Here is a 15,218-nt window from a genome sequence, read left to right as displayed (position 1 = left end):
ATGGTTGCAGCCTGTCAGATCATTTCAGTAAAGGTCTGTAACCAGAGCTCTACTGAAGGAGGCTGGCTTGCTTCTTTCCTTCTCCCAGAGCGAGAATCCATTTCATTCCACTGTCGCCTCAGTCATGATCAGTATGAGGAACTACAGCAAAGTGATGCTATTGGTTGGATTTTCTTAATGATGTGAAGAAAAAAAATCTAATAAACCCAACTAATCAAAATAATGAATGGATCAGCCTAAAGACTATCTTTGATAGATTTAGCCAAAATCCTACTGTACAATGTTCTAACTAGTTAATTGAATCAGGAAGAAACAACAAAAAAAATGAAACAAAGTCTAAAATACAAAGCTAAACCTTTATTGCACCAGTTTCATTTACATATTAACAAAAACAAACAGGTTTCAGGAGTTCTAGCGAACCGGCTCTATACGCCGAGTGCAGCGATGATCACAGCGATCGATGGCCGGTCTCCAGCAGCAGCGCCTCCAGGGCTAACCGGGTCTGGGCGGGGATGAACGGCTGGTGAAGCCAGCAGGACAGGTAGACCATGTGCAGGTCAGCGACAGCAGTGTGGGCCAGTTCCTGCAGAATCACCTGCTTCAGCTTCAGCTCCTGACTGAAGGCAGCCAACAGAACCCGAGAAGACTCCTCTGGAACACACAGGTACACGAGTTCATAAAACCACGGAGGCTCAAAGGAGAGGACCGTGGAGGGGTTTTATTTGGTCACATTTCAACATGGTACCTATTCCGCAGGTTTTGAGTGCTGTCACACATCAGCACCCTTCACAAAGTTCTTGCATCTGCTGAAGGATAAAACTGCACAGAACAGCACCTTAAAGATCTAATCAAATCTAGAGTTCAAAAACCTCAGAATGTATAAAGAATGAAACATAAATAAACCACAATGATTCCTTCCACTGTTTTTTCAAAGCAAAACAAAAATAAATCATGGTTCTTAAACAGCCTGAAAAACTATGGAATTTGATTTCAGTTTTTTCTAGATCTGAATAGAATAGAAAAATATTCATATCCTGTTGTCAAAATGCTGCGGTCCTCCTATCATGTGCCCTTTCTACTCTACTTCCTATTGTCTATCCATCCTTATTTTCTATAAGTCCATCCTTCCTTCCTTGTGCCCTTAATTTATATCTTTCCTCAATTCTTCCTTCCTTCCTTCCATGCTTGCTTGCTTTCTTCCTTCCTAGTTTCCAACTTCACTTCCTTCTTTTCCTTCCTTCCTTCCTTGACTCATCACTGAACCGCACAAACAAACCACATCAGAGTTTAGTCAGAGTTCAGAGTGAAAGCCCGGGGATCCAGGTAAACATTGGGTGTGCTGGCTTCAGGTGGACTAACCAAACTCTTGGGTCTTCCAGCTGTGGCAGAGAGGTAACGTTCTTCCTTCAGGTCCAAACTGAAACTCCTCCAGATCCTGGATTCCTCGCTGGACGCTCATCAGATGCTCCATCTTTGCCACTATGACAACCTGAACAAATGAAAATCCCTTTAAAGACAAACCTGTGTTGGATCTAGCATCACATGTCAACGATATGGCCACATTAACGTCGGCCTCAACATTAACTCGCTGCTCCTGATAATGACAGGAAGTCTTAACGACCCGAGTCTTCATTCCTTTGATCCGAGTTGACTCGTATGCTCGGCTGAAGCTAAACGAAGCCTCACCATTCGGTCAACGACAGCCTGCAGCCTGGAGCATTCATCCTGCAGCTCTGCTGCTCCAGCCGCCTGCTGCTGCACAGCTGAAGGAAACGTCTGACATGCTGGAGCTGGAGGGAAGTCATCCAGAGGCTGCTGGTCTCTCTGAGAACTGGGGAAGAAAATAAAATAGAAAAATAGCAGTCAAATGATGATTACATTTTATATTGAACAGTTTCTGGGTCAACTATGGGCTGGAAGGCGATCTCACTGTGAGCAGCTGAGATTGTTCAGAGTAGATTGGAGCAAAAATATCTCATTTTGTTTTTACTATGGTGGTACAGGTGAGATGTAAATTAATTAGATCCACAGGGCTAAAGCAGCACATCTTACAGCCATCAAATGTGCTGTGATTAGTATTTAGTACATTATTAAAAATCTAATTACTGTACATTTATTAAGAAAGCATCAAACTACAGGAAGGTAATGAACTGAGCACACTCACTTCCTCATGTTGACGATGTTTGTTGCACACTGGAATCCGTCGTTGTTCAGTTTGTCCCACTTCAGCATCAGGTTGTGCCAGTCGGCCGCATTGTCTTTGATCTTCCGAGCACTTCCTGTGACCGCAGAGAACTTTGTGTTGGACGAAGACATTGGAACATCAGCCGGGACGCCTGGGAACGCATTCACACACATATTAACACAAATTGTCTCCGTGGAAAGAAACGGTCCATACTTACCTATTCTTACGCATAAAAACAAGCCAAGATGAACATCACACAGTATATTAGATCATATTAGATTGATAGAATTGTAGAAATCTTTCAGCATGGCAGGTTCTATCCACTGTCAGAAAATCTTGATGAAGTCTATAGAGGATTCCCAGCAGAAGGAAAACATCATTTAGATGTGAACTGAGCAAATCAGTGTGTGGAGGTGCCATCATTTTCTCTACCTGAACATAAACACAGTTATTACATTTTTGGACTAAAAAAAGAAACAATCTAGAGTCAGCAAGCAGCTTCAGTTGTTACAACTACACAGTAATGCTCAGGCCTGAAATCTGGGTGTAGTGATAGACTCAGACCTGAACCTTCAGAGCCACGTGAAGACAATTACAAAGTCGGCCTTCTATCACCCAAAGAACATTTAAAAGACTGATGTCTCAGAAAGATCTAGAGAAACTCATTCATGTGTTTATATTTAGTCACTGGAGCTCAGAGAATAGACTTTAAAATACTGTTGTTAGTTTATAAATCCCTGAATGGCCTAGCAGCAAAATACATTAAGCTTCAGACCTGCTGCAGACCTCTCAGGTCTTCTGGTTCTGGTTCTGCTCTGCATCCTCAGAAACAGAACCAAACATGGACAAACGGACTATAACAAGCTTTTACGTGACTGACAATGAAAAAATACTTTTCTTCATCATTATAAACTGTTTAATGGCTAATTGTGAGCTCTAAATCTCTTTAATCCCGTTAAAAATGTAACTCCTTGGTTTCACTAACCGACGTCTCCCTTCCCAATATGGCGAACGCATTGACGTGACGCTACAACTAGGGCCCAGTGTGTAGCTAATTTTTGACTATGGTCTGAAATTTGTGTTATATTTGTTGACAGTTAGTTACTGCCATTCTATTTTATTTAAGAATCGGATCAGGAAACATTTTGTAAGTATAAAATCGGATGTTACCCTGTATTATAATCCAGTTTTCTAACACAGCAGTCCATAAACTGCTGCCCAGACGACCGCAGTCTGTAAATGTATGCAGATAATCTACCACTTTCTATTTGAAGGAGAAATATGTTACTTACATTAACACGTTAGTCCGTTAGTCACCTGCTTGCCATAGTTTGCTCTTCTTCTACTGCTTCTTCGTTTTGTTTTGTCTCAGATGGACCGTGAGCGCCTCTAGCGATCAGCGACCGCTATACATACAGTGCATCTAGAAATACACAGATAGATAGATAGATAGATAGATAGATAGATAGATAGATAGATAGATAGATAGATAGATAGATAGATAGATAGATAGATAGATAGATAGATAGATAGATAGATAGATAGATAGATAGATAGATAGATAGATAGATAGATAGATAGATAGATAGATAGATAGATAGATAGATAGATAGATAGATAGATAGATTTGCACTGCATTCAGAAAGTGTTCACAGCGCTGAACTTTTTACACATTTTGTTATGTTATTAACCTCATTTCAAACTGTATTAAATTAATGTCTGTCCTTCTACACACAAACATCCCATCGTGACAATGTGAAATTTTGATTATTTTGAAAATATATTAAAACCGAAAATCAAGAAGTTACATTTATGTAAGTATCTACAGTCTTGCTTAACATTTCTGTTGATCCACATTTGGAATCAAGGCAGCCCCATATTTTTCTGAACATGATACCAGCCCAGCTCGCCTATCTTTAGGCAGCTTGGCCTGCTCTTCCCTGCAGTTCTTCTCCTGCTCCATCAGGCTGGATGGAAGACATTTGTCAGCCATTTTCTGAGATCTCCTGATACATTCAGTCAGGTTCAAGTCTGGACTCTGGTGTCACAGAGGCGTTCTGAAGCCTTTGAGATCTTGGCCATGTGATTTGGGTCATTGTCCTTAACTGAAAAAGCAGCATGTCCTTCCTCTGCAAAACAACTTATATACCACAAAACATAACAAACATGTTCAGTTCCTTCTTTTTTGTGCCCCCCCCACCCCCCATTACCAAATAACATTGAAATAACTAGGTTGCAAAGAAAATTGCAAGAATAAATCAAAATTCTGTTTTATGGTTAAAGGTCAAATATTGAGAATAAAAGTGTATTGGTATCTTTAAGGGAAGGAAGAGTGGACTGCTGAAGCTGCTGTGTTCTTCAATAGGTTAGTAGTCTGGACAGGATCAGTGCTGCCTGCCAGGCTGAAAGAACTCCTTGATAGTAAGGAGGACAGTACTGTAACTTTATTACAGTATAAAGTTACACAAAACTATGGTTGTCACGTAGCAGGTCTATAACTGTGTACTTTGAACACTTTGATCTCGATATAGCAACTTTATTTGCAATATTTCTGCACTTTCAACTTCAGTCTTTACCAGGTAAACAGCGGAAATATCAACAAATTAACAACAACAACAAAAATCCCATTTCGTAATTTTTTTCCAATGATCATTTTTAGTTGTCAGTAGACATCTGATTCATCGGCTTCATTTTATTTGTATTTCACAGAATCTAGTGGAGAAATTCGATGTAATATTGTTAAGATAACCTCATGAACTTTGGCACAAGTGGAACCCCGTATAAGCGCAGACAAATTTTCTATTAATATTCACCGAATTGTTGTTCCAGCAGAACGGACAACCCGGAGTAAAACATTGTTTCAAAGGTACAAAATAATAATAATAATAATAATAATAATAATAATAATAATAATAATAATAATAATAATAATAATAATAATAATAATAATAATAATAATAATAATAATAATAAATTCATAATGTATGCTACTTACTATATGTCGTGTCTTTTGAAATGTTGTCCCAGTTCTGTCCCACTTCAGACATTATAAACCTTCCGCAAACCTCAGCGGAGTGACGTCTTCTGGTTTACGCAGATTCGCAACTCAATGACGCAAGCAGGAAGTTGGGAGAAAGTCCGAGCATCCTCGGAGAAGCGAACTTCAGCTCGTAGGTGACGAAAAAAAACAACAAGAGTCCAGAGTACGAGTGAGTAATCGTCCAGACTCGTGTCCGCTCGCCACAGGGCCGCCAGTTCCGCCTGCTTTCTCCGTTGGCTCTGACAATGACGTCGGCTCTCCAGCTTCCCAACGAACTATGGCTGCAGGTGTTCAGCTTTCTGTCCTGGAAGGACAAGCTGAGTATGCGCTGCACTTGTTCTCACTTTAAGCAGCTGCTGGATGAATGTCGGCCTCTGTGGCGGGGCTTTAGCGTGGTGCTGAAGGACCTGTCCCGGTACAACCGCGCCTTCTGGCGGAGCCTCGCTCGGAGGCAGCTGGACAGCGTCGCCCTGCGGGGAGGGAGGAAGAGGGACCTGAAGCTGCTCTCTGTCTGGCTGCCTCTGCTCCAGGCCCTGCGGCTGGACAGCTGGAGGGGAATCGACGTCCAGGAGCTGAAGCGGTTCCGCCACGTACACAGCCTGACTCTCACGGCCTTTTCAGAGCCGCTGGTGAACCTGGAGTTCCTCCTTCCTCTGGGTCAGCAGCTGACCCAGCTCAGCCTGTGTAATGTCCAGCTGGCCTGTCCCCCCTCCCAGGTGCTGGCCAGCCTCTCCCAGCTGACTCGCCTCAGGTCTCTGGTCCTGCACCATGATGGCTGTCTGAAGATCCCGACGCTCAGAGGTGTCCTCTCTCCGCTGGTTAACCTCAACTCCCTGTCCTGGACCATGATAAACTACAAAAGGCTGTCTCAGGACTTCTTCTGCCCGGCCACTGGCCCAGGTAAACAAAAGGGGAAACTTATACCTTAAGTCTGGAGGTGGACAGCAATCCAAAATATTGGTAATATCGCTAAGTCGGTATCGGATCGATAAGCTCCATTCTTTAGTTTCAGATTCCCTCTTGAAATGTAATTTTATTTTCTGTTGCAGTTTACCAACTCTTCTGTAAAAATGATAACTTTTTGCACTTTGTTTATTTAGAAAGATAGTTTGTTTTGTTTTTCTATTGCTTTTGTTTATCATGCAAATATATTATCAAAGTGTTTCATAGACACCTATAAACTTCAAAGTAAAAACCATAATAATGCCTGAAGGTCAGAAGTTTAATGAAATATCATCCTTAAAAATAAGTATTAATATTGGTGAAACTGACCATGTATTGGTATCAGATCAATACCAAAATATCACACACCTTTACTTAAGACTGAAATTGACATTTTGTCACAAGGCCATGAGAACTTAGAATATTAATGAGAACTGACCAACTGCTGTCAAAATGTCTAGCTGCATTTTCTGCATCTGAGGGGAAGAAGACCTACTGATGAGAACAGAACAAAAAAAGACCTAGTCTGTCAATCAAGTTAATATAAAAATATTTATTGGTGTATAAAAGTGTTTGATTAGAGAGAAAAACAGAACTTAGTATTTAGTCCAGAATCCTGTGTTTACAGCTCCAGAGGTCAAATGTTTCCTGTAGTTCTGAACCAAGTTTGTGCTGCAGCAGGGATCCGGTCCACTCCTCCACACAGAACTGTTGCTGGGCAACAGACTTTCAGCTCCCTCCAAAGATTTTCCATTGGGTTCAGGCCTGGAGACTGGCTGGTCCACTCCAGGACCATTCAATGCTCCCTGCAGAGCCGGGCTGCGTGTTTGGGGTCAGACCCAGTCATGACCTGTCTTCAGTGCTCTCCCTGAGTGAAGGAGGTTGTTGCCCAGAACCTGGTGATACGGTTTTCCCATCCGTCCATCCTCTTCTCAATATGATGCAGGCCTCCTGTCCCCATTTGCAGAATGCTTCCACCCCCATGCTTCACAGAGAGGGCAGCAAAAGACAAAACAAACAAAAAAAAAAAATAAAAATTGGTCCGTCCTTACAAGACTCTCTGCAGACCCTCTGGACGACAGGCTGACTAACATAAACTCAGCTCAACTCAAAATAAGGGAACAGGACTCAGTTTATCTGAAACTATAAAACATGAGACAAATTAATAAGTAAGCACTTCAAGGTACAATTAATTTATTATTTCAAAATAGAATTGATAAAAAAAACAACATCAAACTGTATAACTGACATGACACGCCCACCTGCAGCTAAATGAAATCCAGTAACCTTCCCAAAACCTGAGGATTTGACTTTGAAACCAATTTAACACAGAAAGATGTTGATTAATTTATTTTTAAATGTTCTTTAAATATGGGCATAGGCCCATCGCAATAAGCAATAAATCAATTAATCACATGCTAAGTTAAAACGAGGTTGATCATTTCCATTTGCATGATTATTTTCTATCTCTTTTCCTGACTCCCTGGATGATAAAAGTCTTCAGTCTGGTTCTTTGGTCTAAGCTCGCCTTATATTGAAGGACAATTTTATTTAGAGATTTTATTTAATTTATTCTTTCTGTTGTTTTGTTTATTTATTTTGAATATTTCAAATGTCTTTCATTTCCGGTGTTAAATGTTCATTATAATTGAAGTTTTATTGAACGTTGAGAATGTGCTCTTGCATTATTATGCCATTACCATCATATTACTTGAAACAACAATATTATCATTAGTCACAATAATGTCTGGGAAAATTTATTATCCTGCAATTTTTATTATGGTGACAGCCCAACATCATGTTGCCAGACATGAGTTATGTACGTACCTGACTGTTCCATGCTTTACAGTAATTAGCCCAGAGTGTTGCTACTCTATTTTATAAAAGAAAATGTAGTTCTATACTAAGAGGATACTTTTTTTGCAGGTTTATGTCATAAATGATATTATCTTTTTAATAAATGTGCTTTTACTCAGATTTGCATTTACAATATTGGAATGGTTTGAATGTTTTAAGAGACAAAAAGCCAAAATGAAGGAATCGGTTAGAGGCGACTATTTTTCATGTTGTAAATCCACGTCACCATGGCTTCACTGCTGTTTTCAGACGCGGCTCATTATAGTTGTCCTGCTTTGGTCTAATGGGATGTTCAGAGCTACCATTATCTAACAGATCCCTCTGTCCGCTCTGAACTCCCTTTTTTGGAAAAGTCAGCAGCTCGGTCCTAGCTAGCATTCCTGGAAGTCCTGAACTGGGAACGTCACAGAGACAGTTTTCCATGCGTCTGAAAGAATCAGCCTTGTTTGGAGGCACTTTTAGCTGAAGAAAACTCCGAGTTGTTTGAAGCTAACTTGTCAGACTGTTTTTGTGCCTGTGAAACATGGCAGGAGTTCAAACTTCTGTTATAATGACAAATAATGCCAGCCCCCCTCCCCCCCCAAGTCTGTTTTCCTGGATCCCAACACTTGATCCGGTTGCCTTCCTGTGTGCAGCTTTTCTATTTCTGGATTCTTCCTTTACTGTATCTTCACTTAAAGCTGCAGTATTTGACATGAAATATGTTTTTTTACATATTTGTTAGAATGACCATTATGTTGTGACAGTTTAGTATAAGACAGATTATCAAGCTCCTCTGCCTTCTCCCAGTGCTCCCAGACCCAACTGGGAGAGCAGCGAGTACACAATGTTGACAGACACCGCTAAGCCCCTCCTCCTGGCTCTGATTGGTTATTTTTGAACATTAGTGGTGCATTTCTTCAGATGGCAATATTAGCATGACATACTCCAGTTTTAATGACACAAGAAACAGTATAAGCATTCTGAATAAGATGTCAGCCTCCTAACTGACTGGTGTTCCCCCTGCAGCTGCTGGTGCCTCCCTGCAGCTGTCTGAGCTGCAGCTGCTGAATTACGATGCTGCAGTCACGCCAGAAGTTCTGCAACCTTTGTCCAATCTCCGCAGCCTGTCCGTCTTCCACCTTTACTCTGTACCCGGACCCACCTGTCACCTGCAGACATGGCTGTCATCACTGCAACAGCTCTGCAGCCTGAGTGTGCACGGTAACTATCGCCGGGTAAACAGGTGCAGTGCTACAGAACCTGTTAAAAATGAATAAAAAAATAAAAGGAAGTAATAAGAAATTGTTTTTGAACTGCTGCAAATAAATATGTGTCTATATTTCAAAATAAATGTTGTCTAATCATATATCACTGCTGCCACCAACTGTTTTGGAGGGGTACTGCTTGTTCTGGAGGCGTGCTCTGCTTTTGAGTTGGCACCCCATTGGAGCAACCAATCACTTGGCAGTGTGGTGGCTGCAGCAGGGTAGCTCTCCACGACTTTAGATCACAGTAGATCCATGTGAAAAAAATGGTCCAGTTAAAGTACAGACCTAAATCCAATTGAGAATCTGTGACTAGAATTGAAGTTTTCAGATTGCCTCCATCCAAACCGATAGAGCTTGAACTATTTTTTTATATTTTTTTTGCTGTGCTTTCTTGCACAATGACAATAAAGGATCCAGATTCCGATTTATAATAAAATGTCCGCCTTTCGCTGCACACGGCTGGAAGAGACATGAGCGATGGTGGCATTGAAAGGTTCTTCTACAAAGTCCAACACAGGAGGGCAGCATGCAAACACCAGTATTCTTTTGCAAAGAATAATAAAAAAACGAATATTTTTTCCCCCTCTTGCCTTTACTTTATGTATGTGAAATAAAAGATAATTTTTATGTGAAAATAATTTTTTACTGGGAACAGAAAATAACATTACGCCCAACTTACAGGTGGGCAACATGGATAAAGGTTTCAAAGGTACTATTGTGATAGCAATAAAAATGACGATAAGAACTACTGTATGCATTGCTTCTGTTTTAGATAACTGTGACTGCATAACACAGCAATCACAGCCAATAAACACAAATGCTGCTCTTGAAAAACATTCCTATTTGTAATGAGCTCCTTAGGAAACATCCACTTAAAGAAATGGGATTTGTTTCATTAAACTGCTCACTGTAATTTCATTTAATCATATTTTCTAATTTAATGATATTTTTAGATTCTCTCATTGAACAAGTAGAGAAAATGGTAAAACAACAAAAAAACAATTCCAACAGAACGTTTTTTATTTTGTAAACATCATTAATTGGAATGTATAGTAATATGTGATAATGTTTTACATATAGTGCAGAGCAGCCATTTTGGATGTTCAGGTTTGAGACTAGTTTAAAATCAGTTTATAGATCTCATGCAGCACAGATGAGTTAAACTCCAACAAGCTACACTTTATGCAACAAACCCAGCAGCTGCAGTCCTAATCAGTGACGTCATACTGAACGTGACTCCTCTGACTGTCTGTAAACAGGAGGGCACCCCCTGGTGGTGTATGCTGACTTCCTCCCATCCTCCCTCCGCAGCCTGACTCTGTGTGTGGACCTTCAGCCTGAGGACCTGCAGGTCGTCTCCTTCAGAGCTCCCAACCTGAGGCACCTGCACCTGGAGCCATGGGGCTCCTCCTCCAAACTAGTCAGGCTCCTCCCACAGCTGTTCCCTGGCCTGAGGACGCTGGCCATCAGGTGGGTCAATCAAACACCAGCCTCACCAGCGTGTCCATGTCAAATGTGTGCAAATCTTTGTCGATAGTCTGCTGACTTTGAAAAAACACAATTTTGCAATTGCTGTTTCTATCAAATCATATATAAAATTAAAATCACATGTGAATAAGCCTGTTCTCGCAATAAGTAATTATAAATCATGGCAGCGACAGAGGGATAAAAAAAAGATGAGATATATTCATAATTCAACGGCCATCATTTATCAGCCAATCAGGGGAGGTGTCGGCATTGGAGCAACAAGCCCCGCCTACTTGGGATCCCCCAGTAGTAATCACGTCAGTTGATCACGTGACTCCTGTGATGCAAAAATAATGTTTCCATTGCAGTTTTGCAAAAATATATCTGTTTCTATATGTCCAGAAACGACCTCATCCTAAAAGTAGTAACTTTTTATCGAGTTTTTTTTTTTTTAATTGGCATGTTTCCATTAAGCAAATTTATTCTTGTAATTTTAATTTGTGTAATTTTAGGGTTAATGGAAATGCAGCTACAAAGCTCTTTGGTTCCCGTAGTAACCTGCGGTCTCTCCTTTCCTTTCCTCAGACATCATCACGTGTCGGATGAAGACTTCCTGGGTCTCCATCAGCTCCAGCATCTCAACACTCTGGAAGTTCTGGATTCCTTTTACAGGCCAGATCCTAAAGATCCGAGCTGGGTCATCTATAAGCCAAGTCCTCGTCTGCTGCAGCTGATCTCTGACCTGCAGAAACTGACCAATCACAAAGTCAGAGTTCTCACCAGTACACACATAGACCTGCTCCCCTGTGGCTGCGTCTGACTGGAGACCAGCACCAACAGCTCCACCAAAACGCTCTGACTGTCCAGTGGAACCAATCAGGGCCAGGTGCAGTCCTACTTCTCATTCTTGGGATTCTGATTGGCTATGAGGTGGCAGGTTTTCAGGGTATATTGTGGCTCTGCCCCCTGTGGTCTTCTCTGGTACTGTCCAGTCTCAGTTCTGAGTGGGTTTGAAGTTGTTGCCCAACCACCGAGATTATTCTTTACTTTGTGAAAGACATTCGGTTTATTAGTGTGCTGTGAAAAAGAATTTCCTTCGGTTCTTGCTTTTTTGTCACATTTGAAATGCTCACGTCATCAAATGAATTTCATCATGAAACAAAGATGACCTCTGGTGACCTGTCCAGGGTGTAGCCTGCCTCTCCCGGTGCCTGTTAGAGAAGGAGCTGTTTTCAAATCATGGTTTCATTTATTAAGAAAAAAACCTGATCTTATGTGAAAAAGTAACTGAAGCTGCTACTAGACATTCGAGAACATGAACAGCTTGTTTAAGGTCATGCCACAGAATTTTAATTGGATCCAAGTCCAGACTTTGAGTAGGCCACTCCTAAACCTTCATTTTTTTTATTAATTCAGAGATGGACTTGCTGGTACGACTCAGATCACTGCCCTGCTGTTTACCCCCAATCTGTTTAAACTTAAAGGGGCAAAATTAGACATTTTCCTGCCACATGGTGCCATTGTGTAGTAACTGTGTTGCCTTCAGTTGTTGTAAAAATGCTGCATATATCAAATATGTCTCGAAAGAAATTTGACTTCCCAGTTGAACACCTTGAAATTGGGCCTCTGTCTCTTTAAGAAGCTCCTACTCGTCCAATCCGACCCTTGACCTTCAGCACATTTTCTGTTAAGCCGTTTACAGCCATTTTAACAACAATGCACTAAGTAGTAGTAACTATGATGAGCTCAGCAGACCCCAGCTCCACCAGGTGTTTGCTAATTGCTGTTGCTAGTCTCTAGGAGTTGAGAGGAAATGGGTGATGCTCGTTTAAGCATTTAGTCCCCCTCCCCCCATCCTGCCAGTGGTTGCTATGGGAGATTCAAGGTTTCCTCAAAAATACACAAATAACATTATAATATGATGTAAAGCTCTAAAAAGTTGATTGTTCACAACACTGCCCCTTTAAGAACACTAAAGGGAAGATGTTGCTCTGCAGTGACAGCTTTAACCTTGAAACTCTCCAACAGGTCATTTCTGTCCAGTCTCTCCCTTGTTGTTGAAAAGCCTCTAAAATGGCTGAATTAAACCAATTCCGGCAAAGCAGAGTGGGTCGTAATTCATCCACAGCCATAACTGGATGTGATTACCAGTTATCACAAACACTTGATGGCAGCTGTTGGTAGTAAGTGAAGGACAACTAGTTATCAGGCCTGGTGGTGCTAACAGGGCCCGCTGGGTCTGGATGGTTTTGGCTCCCTTGATAAATGTAATCATCACATCCAAGCTGCTTCCTGTATTCACTCGTTTATCTTTGATATTAAAATATGACGAAAATGCAAAAGCAGAAGAAATCTGAAAGGTGGCAGAGACTTAGTGAGGCAGCTGAGCGGTGCTGAGGTTGGTTGTTCCTTTTGCTCAGTGAATGTCTGCACTTCTGATTGGAATTCATTGTTTTATGCCTCACTATCAATTTTTTACATGTTGGATTCATGTATCCAGATTTAATTTTAAATGGAATGAATTTATACACCAACTGTGCATTAAGTGCCTTGGCCAGTTGGAATCAGACCCACAACCCACAGTCTCATGAGCGTCGTGCAGCTTGGTGCTCGCTGTCGGATGACGGGGCGCTGACAGTGGAGTCCTGCAGACCTCAGGTGATCCTGGCAGATTGTTTTTTCCAGATCGCTCATCTTCTGCATGTAGCCAGAAAACCTGGACCACATTCAGAGGAAGATACCTGACAGAGTTCGTCTAGCTCATTTTTTTCTACGTTTACCTCTTAATACATCATCAAACACTAAAAACAAACAGCTCTCTAGAAGATGTCTGTTTTATACAATGTGCTAAATAAACCTGCTAGTGCCTGAAGTTTTCTTTTACACTCTTTTATGTTTTTAATGAAGAACCTTTATGTGCTTTATGTTTGTGTTGAAGTTTGATTGCACTGGTTGCAGTTTTTGGCTGATCACTGATATTTAAAGGGCCTGGCCTGCCTATAGTTTTGTCTGAGAAGTGGCTTAGTGATCCGCAGTGGCTGTTAACCATCCACAGGGGGAGCTGCTGGGCCGGCCGTCTGTCACAGCAGATCAACAGGAGACAGGCTGGTTTTCAGAGGAAGATCAGATCAGTTTCTCACACATCAACTGGTCTCCCTAAATGAAGGAAATCGGAGCTGATACATCTGTACTCACCTACTTGGTTTGTTTTTTTCTCTTTTTTTCAGCTCCTGCTGAAACCCTTCCCAGGAATAACCACCATTGTTGGGTATTTTATTTTGAAAGTGTAACTTGTTTCAGTTAGGTTACCCCATTTGGAATGGAACAGTAGCATTTCATGTACTTTGAAAAAATATCTAAATACATATTTACTTTTTAAGTCATTTGACCTGCCACAGGTGGGTGGCTGGGATCTAAGGTTCTGCTGGAGGACCCAGGGCTGGTAGATGTTTCAGTATCACAGCCTTTCTAACAACTGGTCTGTTCTTCTTTGATTTATTTTTATTTGGGGGAAAAAATCACTGGGAAGACTCAAATTATTTTTTCTAGACAATAACGAGATCTTTCTGGAAAATATGTTTGTTTTTGTCATCAGTAAAGTACTTTATTTTTTATGTATCTAAATCTTGTAAAAAGAAACTATATTTTGTAAATATTTCTCCTGCGTGGTTCTGGTTATTATTTCTAAGTATGACTCACATTTTGACTCTTGTTGGACCTCATACCTCTATTTAAATCTTCCCAATGAAGGAGCCCTCAATAAATGTGGACTTTTTAATGACTCTAGCCTCTCCTTGTTTTGTTTTTTTCTTTAATTGTCCTTGGTTGGTCCTGACAAAATAAACACTTCAGTTCATTAATGAAGTTACACAGATTAAATCAATTACCTGGTCTCTTAAAGGGGAAGTATTATGTTAAATGGACTTTTTTTAGCTTTACATCATGTTATGTTATTCCCACATCAAAAACATCTGGAGTGTTGGTTTGAATCTTTCATGAATGTTGGAGTAATCCTTCAATCTCCATGGCAACCATTGAGCTGTGGAAGACGCCTGGTTGGAGGTTTTCAAGCTGCCTCATTAGAGCCCTCACTCTGCTTCTGAGTGAGGGCTCTAATGCTAGCAAACAACTAGCAAACATCTTGTTAATGGTTAATAGCAGCCATGTTGTGACGACTTCCTGAAGGAAGTTTCAGAACAAACAGGATTTTAAAGAGACGGAGGCCCTATTTCAAGGCATTAAATTACAGTCTAATTTGTCATATCCCATATACATTCTTATTACAGCTGAAGGTAACTGTCATAAAATGGCCCAATATGGTTGGAAAATAAATACTGTCCCTTTAACTGCACAGTACTGTTTTTGCATTTACTGTACAGCTTATTAGGCTTCATTCTGTTTATGTCTGTGTGAATCTACTCACTTTGCTGCTGTTGCAACAAAATTCCACCAGTGGGACAATAAACAGTGGAACGGC

The 15,218-nt window shown here is 40.9% G+C and overlaps 2 protein-coding genes across 3 annotated transcripts; one reads left to right on the top strand and one right to left on the bottom strand.

Moving 5' to 3' along the window:
• Nucleotides 1-342: 342 nt before the first annotated feature.
• cinp (cyclin dependent kinase 2 interacting protein) lies at nt 343-5,270 on the bottom strand. Of its 2 annotated transcripts, XM_005812069.3 has the most exons (6): nt 5,181-5,270; nt 3,478-3,608; nt 2,165-2,336; nt 1,687-1,831; nt 1,360-1,489; nt 343-651 (listed from the first exon to the last, which is right to left on the bottom strand). In XM_005812069.3, exons 3-6 carry the CDS (start codon nt 2,314-2,316, stop codon nt 449-451), a joined length of 630 nt encoding a protein of 209 aa, XP_005812126.1. In that variant the 5' UTR covers nt 2,317-2,336; nt 3,478-3,608; nt 5,181-5,270; the 3' UTR covers nt 343-448. The 2 variants fall into 2 exon arrangements, with proteins under 2 accessions (XP_005812126.1, XP_023208869.1); XM_023353101.1 differs by lacking the exon at nt 3,478-3,608 and having other exon boundaries at nt 5,181-5,259.
• Nucleotides 5,271-5,447: 177 nt separating this feature from the next.
• LOC111612274 lies at nt 5,448-15,202 on the top strand. Its single transcript, XM_023353100.1, has 4 exons — nt 5,448-6,125; nt 9,033-9,227; nt 10,534-10,744; nt 11,327-15,202. Exons 1-4 carry the CDS (start codon nt 5,471-5,473, stop codon nt 11,559-11,561), a joined length of 1,296 nt encoding a protein of 431 aa, XP_023208868.1. The 5' UTR covers nt 5,448-5,470; the 3' UTR covers nt 11,562-15,202.
• The last annotated feature ends 16 nt before the right edge of the window (nt 15,203-15,218 follow it).

The sequence above is a fragment of the Xiphophorus maculatus genome, chromosome 19, assembly GCF_002775205.1.
Source record: "Xiphophorus maculatus strain JP 163 A chromosome 19, X_maculatus-5.0-male, whole genome shotgun sequence".
Taxonomy (NCBI): Eukaryota; Metazoa; Chordata; class Actinopteri; order Cyprinodontiformes; family Poeciliidae; genus Xiphophorus; species Xiphophorus maculatus.
The sequence above is the reverse complement of the archived record's forward strand: the minus strand, read 5'-3'. Positions and strand labels throughout refer to the sequence as shown.

Coding starts and splice junctions, on each gene's coding strand:
- cinp (XM_023353101.1), bottom strand. CDS start 5,232: ATGTCTGAAGTGGGACAGAACTGGGACAACATTTCAAAAGACACGACA. Junction 2,337..5,180: donor TTCAAAAGACACGACATATA/GTAAGTAGCATA, acceptor ATGCGTTCCCAG/GCGTCCCGGCTGATGTTCCA. Junction 1,490..1,686: donor AGGCTGTCGTTGACCGAATG/GTGAGGCTTCGT, acceptor TCATTTGTTCAG/GTTGTCATAGTGGCAAAGAT.
- LOC111612274 (XM_023353100.1), top strand. CDS start 5,471: ATGACGTCGGCTCTCCAGCTTCCCAACGAACTATGGCTGCAGGTGTTC. Junction 6,126..9,032: donor CTGCCCGGCCACTGGCCCAG/GTAAACAAAAGG, acceptor TTCCCCCTGCAG/CTGCTGGTGCCTCCCTGCAG. Junction 10,745..11,326: donor CTGAGGACGCTGGCCATCAG/GTGGGTCAATCA, acceptor TCCTTTCCTCAG/ACATCATCACGTGTCGGATG.